The following is an 8398-nucleotide window of genomic DNA, read 5'->3' on the forward strand; positions in this document are numbered from 1 at the left end:
GGGAGATAATATAGTACTGATGTCATGGCGTGCTTGGTTCAAAGCCCAGAACCCATGGAAAATTTTCTTATTCTTTGGCAGCTGTTTGGTTGTGACCATAGCTAGGCTGTCAAGGCGTTGCAGCCCTGTCAGGTGGAGAAAATGAGCATGAATTGACAAGATAAAAGAAAACACAGAAACAATAAAATCTAAATAGATTTTGACCTGCAAACTGACTAGCAAAAGACGAAAAAAAAGTAAGAAAAGGAATTTAACCTACCTAGGTAGTGATCACGACGTTGCTCGGCATCCAACAAAAAGCAACCTTTTCCACGAAAATTCACGTGTACATTTGGCCCCTTCGATCGTATTCTAAATCAGAACCGCTCAAGCCGCACATCTGGCGTCGCCCGGGGATGCACTAAAATAATACCGTACAAGTAGCGTGTATGTACCACTTCAGGGGTGGGAATACGGGGCGATGGTTCATGTTCATTGGATACAAAGGTGCGGCTGGAGACAACAACATCGAAGAATACTAAATCGATTCGAGGATAGAAGACGCGGAGGCGAAAAGAGGAGGAGGAGGGAGAGGGATGGACCGCAAGTGGTGCTTGCATCCGTGGTGTCAACACGAGAGGATCTCCCTCCCCGCAAGAACGAACGGGACCATTTGACGTGCATCATTGGTTAGAGAGGACGAGGGGCGCCACCCCATCGGGAGATTCTATTGTGTAATTTTAAAAGAGTACCATGTAGTACTATCACTTGATTTTTTTTTTCTTGTCCCCAACGCTCGGTCGTTTTCTCCTACGAGAACCTGGTTTCTTTTTGTTTCTGACTGTTTAATGGACCTATTATGTACTACGGGAAGACCTAAACCCGGATGGCTTTTCTGGTCACTATGGATTTTCATGTATCCATAGCAGGCATACCCCTTTTTCGATCTTTGTTTGCAACGTGCCGCTAGCAGCTTGCTTTCCTCACCATTGATTGCACTGTAATATAACTAGAATTAGTAGAAAGCAACCTATACTGAAGCCACATGGAAGCCGCGCGCGTGTGCCAGTTTCACATAAGATCGGGGAAAGTGGTAGGTACAAGGAACAAGAAAAATTGGGAAATTTCGGGAAGCAGCCCGTTTCTGGATGGGGCGCCAACACTGAGAACCCGTCAACCCCCAAGTAGGGAGGTACCTAATTTACATTTTTTTCTCCGTACCGTAACCTAACTTCTAGACCAAGACACGTAAAAAAAAAAAAAAAAAAAAAAAAAGTCTCCCGGCGGCATGGCGGGTCCTTTGGCCTTAGCTACATGGATCACACAAACTAGCCCCATCAATCATCACACTTGCCTTGGTGGACCCCTTGTACAGTACGGTGGAAGAGCCGGGTTAAGGGGTCGATGGAAGAAGAGAGACTGGGCAGGCCTAAGGTCGCTTCCAATTGTTATTTATTATCTCCTCCGCGTCCACATTGACTATGGCACCTTAGAAGTCTTCTTTCCTCCCCATCGCCTGTTCTCACTCGTTTAGACTCGCGGCAACGACACAACCGACTTTCGTTTACACCCTTGACTACCAGACCTTCGCTGTGTTTTTGGAAGCTTCAATAACTCCAACATACCTACCTTACCTAATTAGTATTATTCTTCTACATACTTAATCCGCCACCATGCGTTTCTCCGTCATCCTTACCGGCACCTTCGCCGCCGTCGCCATGGCCCAGGCCACTACCAGCAGCGGCACTCCCACCACTGCTTCTGCCCCTACCGCCGTGGGCATGACCCCCCAGCAGTCGTCTGCCCTTGCCTGCCTCGACAAGTGCAACGCCTCGGACGTTAACTGCAGGGCCGCCTGCAACGGCGTAAGTTGAACCAGCAACATGATAAAGCCATTGATGTCTAGAAACGGCTTGCTAACATGGACGTTGCAACTACAGGTTCCCTACCCCAGCGACGGACAGGTCAACTCCACCAACCAGTGTGTGGCTGACTGCTCCAAGCAGTACGGCAACGGCACTGAGGCCGACAACACCAAGTTCATCAAGTGCTCCGACGACTGCATTGGCAAGAACTACTGGAACCCCAGCAGCGGCACCCCCAACCCTACCGGCAGCTCGGGCAGCAGCAACGGCAACAGCAACAGCAACAGCGCTAGCTCGGGCAGCAAGACCACCGGTGGCTCCACCGCTACCGGCACTGGTGCGAGCTCATCTGCTACTGGCTCCAGCGCTGCCGAGGTCCTCCGCATCGGCTCTTCGGTTGCTGGAGTTGTCGGCTTCATGGCTGCTCTTCTGGCCATGTAAGATGAGACATGGTTTTGACGCGCAATGATGGGTGACGGTGGCATATGGTTCAATTTAGCGTTGCTTTGACGGAAGTCTTTGTTGTACCGAAAGGTCCTCGAGCATTATCGAGTCTAGAGCTCTCACATACTAAATACTTAATGCGACGGTTGTGTCATAATATTTTCTTGCGGGTACACTTCCACATGTGACGCCTCTTTATGAATTTTTTCCTGTGACTTTATGATCTACTTGTCTTGACGGGGGTGATGTCCGTTATCCATGGGAGTCCCATCTTCTTCATCTCGACAGCCAACTGGAACAGGTAATCGAGGCTGAGGTTCAAAGTTAGCTTAGCCCATAGTCGGTCTTGGGCGTGATTTGGCTCAAAACACTCACCTCTCACACTGCGTCTTGGCCTTGTGAACATTGTCACCCCAAACGTATACACCATGGCGACGAACCAGCACTGCGTAGGTATCAGGGTATTTATCCATGGCCTCCTCGAGGAATTCGGTAAGGTCTTCCTCGTGGGCCGTGTTCTCAATGACGGGAATACGAAGCGTGTCGTGATAGCCAAGATTGCCAACCTTTTCGAAGCCTTTACCAAAGCCCTTGATCTGCTCAATGTTGTTGATGCGGAACTCGCGCACATCTTCTGCCCCGCCGGGACCGCCGCCCGCCTCGAGGATCAAAGTCACAAGGACGGCCCATTGGCTGTGCGTGTGAATGCAGCAACCGGCACGACGCTTGGTGAAGGCGGCCAGGAACAACGGCGTGCACTGTGAAGGCTTGTAGCACGGTGGGCTGCGGAGGTAGACCCTGTCCCGGAGGCTGGCGGTCTGGGCCGCGAGAGACAGGACATAAATGTCCGCGGCCTTCATGAGCTCCTTTTGAACCCCGGATGGAGCGATGTAAACAAGGTCACTGGCAGGTTGATGATAACGTGCGTCAGCCCAGGGGATCACATGACTTTCATCTGCAACGTTAATTTAGTCAAGGCTTTGAATATTTACTTTTCGCGAATGGAGCATCCTCCTCCAGTGCCCGTAACCCAACCAAGCGTCCAGAATTTAGCACACAAGGACGGAATCAGGTTGGCAGGGTGGTCTGGATTATCTGAGAGCACAAGGTGGTCGTTGTTACTGTCGTCGGACGACATTTTGCCTGATTGCTTGGTCGATTTGGGGGGAAGGGATTTTCTAGTCTCGGTGGCGGGGTTCACCAATTGGAGTATATTTCTTTAGTGCTAGTAGGATTTGTCAGGAACCGTACAGGCAGTTAGGGTATTTGATTGATTATGAGCCGTCACACCAAGTGCTGGCCTGCAAGAGTGGCTGCTCGACGGTCAGTAAGTGTTAGGGAATCTCGTGAAACTAAAATTCGCGGCAATCGAACCGAGCCCGATGGTGATAGAGTTTAATTGCAAAACATGAGGCTAAATGTGTAAAGTCCCTGAGCAGTACGTGGTAATTATTTTGCGGACTTTTCCGTACGCAGGCCTTTCACAGTGGGTGGGTCTCGGTAGCTCTCCATTACGAAGTACAGTACATGTAATGGCGGCTCACCCAATCACAGGATGCTACTTCATTTCTAAACTAGGTAGGTACCTAATTCTGAGGCACTAGACGCACTCTCACCTCATCTCTACTATGGTAGTACTGAGTATCAGTCGTACATGAGTAAGCCAGAGAGAGGTCACTTGGGTTCGCTACGTAACCACTTGTCCACTTGTCCACTTGTCACCATTGTCAAGAATACGAAACTGGAGTTTGGTTTAATTGCACATCGAGCTTTGCAAATGCCCACCCAAAAGTGGCACATCTTCTTTGTGTAGCAGCTATTTCTAGTTCAATGCGTTATTGTGAGCAAGAGAATAATTCACGGCTGTACCTACGGTGAGGTAGGTATGTAACTAACAACTGTGCTAATCCTGACTACCTATGCCATTGGCCAATTTCAAAGTACAGCCAAGACCATGTTAGTGCCGCAGGCGGTAGTTGTAAGTGAAACCAACGGCTTCATTTCAATGATATGTCCGTTCGCGTTGTTCAATACATTACTAGCATTAGCATTAGCTGGGGAGACCCGATTTTCAAGCTGGGACTTGCTAGAAAGCTAGAAAGATGTCTTGGGTGCCTTGGATGGCTGCAGTACGCAATCCGAGGTTAGGCTTGGTCATTGAGTTCATGAAGGAAGAATACCAAATTTGATCGTAGGGAGGTTAAGCAGTTCATGCTTGATAACGGTTTATTTGGGTAATCACCGTATTATCAGATATACCCTGCGTGCAGCTGATGTGGGCACCTACCTACCTAAGGTAGGTAGGTACCTGACATCTTGCATTGCAAGATTTCGCTATCTGTGGTGTGGAAGCAACACTTCTCTGTACTGAACCTAGACAAATAGGCAATCCAATCGCTTGTTACACCTCGTTGTAATTTCTAGCCAGGAAGACCTCGGTATTGACTTGATACCTGCATCTGCATCTGCATCAACATAGACGTTGACACATTCAGATCCCCAGAGTCAATGCACAAGACCCCGATCCCTAACGATGCCGAAATTCGTAGAAGATGACAGAAGCAAGCTGAAGCAACATGTTGTTCTCCTCCTAGCCCCGCAATGAGCTCCTAGTTAGAGCAGGCCCACTCCCCGTGCTACTTGCACCCAAGCCGGGCGGAACCACACCCCAATTGAGCATGAGCCGCCAAAAACTGTAATGCAGATTGGAGAGAACTGACCACATATTTCTGCCGGCCCAGGCTGTGAGCGACCAGAAAAAAAGGACACGTTCCAGCAAGCTTCCCGAGCGATCCCATATTCAAATAACAGCCCACGCACCCAACAATTCTCTAGGCCCTGAGTCACGGAACTGTTTTCTTCTTTGTGTGCGCGTGCCTGGAGCAGACGAGGTTCTGCTAGCTTCACTTTTCACTTTTGACTCCCGCATTCGATCTGTTCATTCTGTTCTTGATACCCTTTCCTTCATTCCACCCACATCACACCGCCAAGGAGCTCTCTCAAAATGCAGTATCGCTTCATCGCAGCTGCGCTGTCTACAGCCAGCCTCTTTGTCGGCACCTATGCCGCCGACGATGCTCAAAAGGTCATCAAGGATGATGCGACCGCTGCTTCCAGTGCTGCCCCGAGCTCTACAAGCCCAGCAGAGCCGGAGCTTGCCACATTCAAGGTAAGCCATTGGTACTCCGCCTTCCCGTTGCATTCTCCTACATATGCACGAATGCTATGTCTGCAGTCTCTTTTCTTTTTTTTTATTATTTAGTTATTTGTTTATTTTTTACTTGAGTTTAGACGTATCCTAACTGACATATTTACCACTGTTGCAGCCTACAACGCTCAAGGCTCCATTCCTAGAGCAGTTCACCGACGACTGGGCCACGCGATGGAAGCCATCGCATGCCAAGAAGAACATGAAGGGATCCGGAAAGGATGAGGAGGAGTGGGCTTTCGTCGGCGAATGGGCTGTTGAGGAGCCTACCGTATACAAGGGCATGGAGGGCGATAAGGGTCTCGTTGTCAAGAACCCAGCAGCCCACCACGCCATCTCGGCCAAGTTCCCCAAGAAGATTGACGCCAAGGGCAAGCCTTTGGTTGTTCAGTATGAGGTTAAGCTTCAGAGTATGTTTTTGACCCGCGCTACACAGTTTAACATGCGCCTAAAGGCGCACTTGAGACCACTTACATACTGACACGCTATTCTTTTCCTATAGAGGGCCTTGAGTGCGGTGGCGCCTACATGAAGCTCCTCAGGGACAACAAGGCTCTTCACCAGGAAGAGTTCAGCAACACCACTCCCTACGTGATCATGTTCGGTCCCGACAAGTGCGGCCACACGAACAAGGTTCACTTTATTTTCAACCACAAGAACCCCAAGACGGGCGAGTACGAGGAGAAGCATCTGAACAGCCCGCCCACTGCTCGCATTGTCAAGACCACCGAGCTCTACACCCTGATCGTTCACCCGAACAACACCTTCATCATCCAGCAAAACGGAGAGCAGGTAAAGGAGGGCAACCTCCTGGAGGACTTTACCCCTCCGGTTAACCCTCCCGCGGAGATTGACGACGCCAAGGACAAGAAGCCCGATGACTGGGTTGACGAGGCGCGTATCGCTGACCCCGAGGCTAAGAAGCCAGAGGACTGGGACGAGGATGCCCCGTACGAGATTGTTGATGAGGAGGCTACCAAGCCTGAGGACTGGCTTGAGGATGAGCCTTTGAGCATCCCCGACCCTGAGTCCAAGAAGCCCGAGGACTGGGATGACGAGGAGGATGGCGACTGGGTCGGCCCTACTGTTCCCAACCCCAAGTGTGGCGAGGTTTCTGGCTGTGGTCCCTGGACTAAACCCATGATCAAGAACCCGGCCTACAAGGGCAAGTGGACCGCGCCTCTCATCGACAACCCTGCCTATAAGGGCGAGTGGGCTCCTCGCAAGATTAAGAACCCTGACTACTTTGAGGACAAGACCCCTGCCAACTTCGAGCCTATGGGAGCTGTGAGTATTTTAGGTTTCTCTGCAGATGAAGTATATGACTAGAGGGAAACCTGCTAACAACACCACTATTTATAGATCGGCTTTGAGATCTGGACCATGCAAAACGACATCCTTTTCGACAACATCTACATTGGCCACTCCGTCGAGGAGGCCCGCAAGTTTGCCGAGGAGACCTTCTTCGAGAAGCACCCTATTGAGCAGCTTCTTGAGCTCGCTGAGAAACCCAAGGAGGAGGAGCCACCCAAGCCTACTGGCGAGAAGACTCCTCTGGAGGACCCCGTCGGCTACGCCAAGGAGAAACTCGACCTGTTCCTCAGCATTGCCAAGGACAGCGTTCCGGAAGCTATTCGTCTGGTTCCCCAGGTTCCTGCGGCTGCAGGTGCCATCCTTGTCACCCTGATTGCACTCCTCTCGGCTGTTCTCGGTGGTGGCTCGGCTGCCCCGGCCGCTAAGAAGGTTGCCTCGGACGCCAAGGACAAGGCCAAGGATGTCAAGGCTTCTGCCGTGGCCACCGGAGCTGAGGTTAAGGAGGGCGCTACTAAGCGTGCCACCCGCAGCCAGCAGTAAGGCGAAGTCGCGGGGGGACGGTGGGAGTTGAGGAAGAATGGCTTCATAAAAGTCTGAAAAAAAGACATGTTTTTAAAGCCATGACGAATGTTTACCGAGCAATTTGCCTATGAAGTTTACAAACCGGGACTAGGAGTTTTCTGTCTTTTGCACCACTTGGTTCAACTGGTATTTCCCGATTAATAGGCGCGGTATCTGATTTCGGGTGTATTTTTATGGCATCGGGAGATAGTAGCTAGTGAATATATGAAAAAAGCGAAGGTCTTTTTCCTTGTGGGTATGTCGTTTCAAACATGATAATGCTTAGCAGCTTAGGCCACTCCGTACAGAGTCAAGGCACCCATTTGCGCGAGTAGGGTGAGGTAGTAGTTCTAGACTCTAGAACTAGATTAGTGGGTATTTAATTCAGTTCTTTGCTGGGACCAGGCTCGCTTTGTTTGACTGCTTGGCGGTGTCTCTCGATTGTAGGCTCCCCACACATTATGATTGCGGGGCCCCAGCGCCACTAGACCCCTTGAAGCAAGTACAGCCGAACAGCAACTCGGTTTGAGGCGGCACAAGTTCCGATAATCGGGGTGTATTTATGAGGGGGGGATTGCCACTTGCTTTGGTCTTTGTCTATGACGGGGGGCAATGACTACTTCTTCTTTTTTTGGATTCTGTTTATTGTAACTATCACAACTCAATTGGGCCGTGTGTCTAGGAGGATTTTCTACCGGTGTTTCTGGCTCTACTTTTAGCTGCAAGTAAGTCCAACATGTTCTCAAGTGGTCCTATGGAACCCGACAAGCGCGTTACTAGCTCAGTAGGTACCTACTTACTAACATGGATGGCTAAGGTTCCTCCTACCTAACATTTAACTACAAAGTACCTACCTACCCAACCACCCCCGCCGCTGCATCTCCAAGGGTCAATCAGTCGGCAGTTCGTCGGGTCCCTTGGCTACATACCTACCTTACTCTAGCAGATAGATACACCTACTCTTCGTCACCGCCTCTATCGTGCTTGCTTTTCCAAACAAACGTTGCCTCCTTGTTCCGCTGCCCCC

At 50.4% G+C, this 8398-nt stretch overlaps 4 protein-coding genes across 4 annotated transcripts; 3 read left to right on the top strand and 1 right to left on the bottom strand.

Moving 5' to 3' along the window:
- Positions 1–1652: 1652 nt before the first annotated feature.
- PgNI_03885 (uncharacterized protein) lies at positions 1653–2285 on the top strand (the record flags this gene model as incomplete). The annotated part of the gene is made up of 2 exons (XM_031123938.1): positions 1653–1844; positions 1920–2285. 2 exons carry the CDS (start codon positions 1653–1655, stop codon positions 2283–2285), a joined length of 558 nt encoding a protein of 185 aa, XP_030984486.1.
- Positions 2286–2505: 220 nt separating this feature from the next.
- PgNI_03886 (uncharacterized protein) lies at positions 2506–3426 on the bottom strand (the record flags this gene model as incomplete). Its single annotated transcript, XM_031123939.1, has 3 exons — positions 2506–2599; positions 2664–3191; positions 3281–3426. 3 exons carry the CDS (start codon positions 3424–3426, stop codon positions 2506–2508), a joined length of 768 nt encoding a protein of 255 aa, XP_030984483.1.
- A 1606-nt stretch (positions 3427–5032) lies between these two features.
- PgNI_03887 (uncharacterized protein) lies at positions 5033–7746 on the top strand. Its single transcript, XM_031123940.1, has 4 exons — positions 5033–5457; positions 5615–5906; positions 5999–6783; positions 6859–7746. Exons 1-4 carry the CDS (start codon positions 5293–5295, stop codon positions 7348–7350), a joined length of 1734 nt encoding a protein of 577 aa, XP_030984484.1. The 5' UTR covers positions 5033–5292; the 3' UTR covers positions 7351–7746.
- A 307-nt stretch (positions 7747–8053) lies between these two features.
- Positions 8054–8388, top strand: PgNI_03888 (uncharacterized protein; the record flags this gene model as incomplete). Its single annotated transcript, XM_031123941.1, has 2 exons — positions 8054–8096; positions 8189–8388. Coding segments are annotated over 2 exons (243 nt in total), but the record flags the coding sequence as incomplete, so codon positions are not given.
- Positions 8389–8398: the final 10 nt, after the last annotated feature.

This window comes from Pyricularia grisea, assembly GCF_004355905.1.
Source record: "Pyricularia grisea strain NI907 chromosome Unknown Pyricularia_grisea_NI907_Scaffold_2, whole genome shotgun sequence".
Taxonomy (NCBI): domain Eukaryota; kingdom Fungi; phylum Ascomycota; class Sordariomycetes; order Magnaporthales; family Pyriculariaceae; genus Pyricularia; species Pyricularia grisea.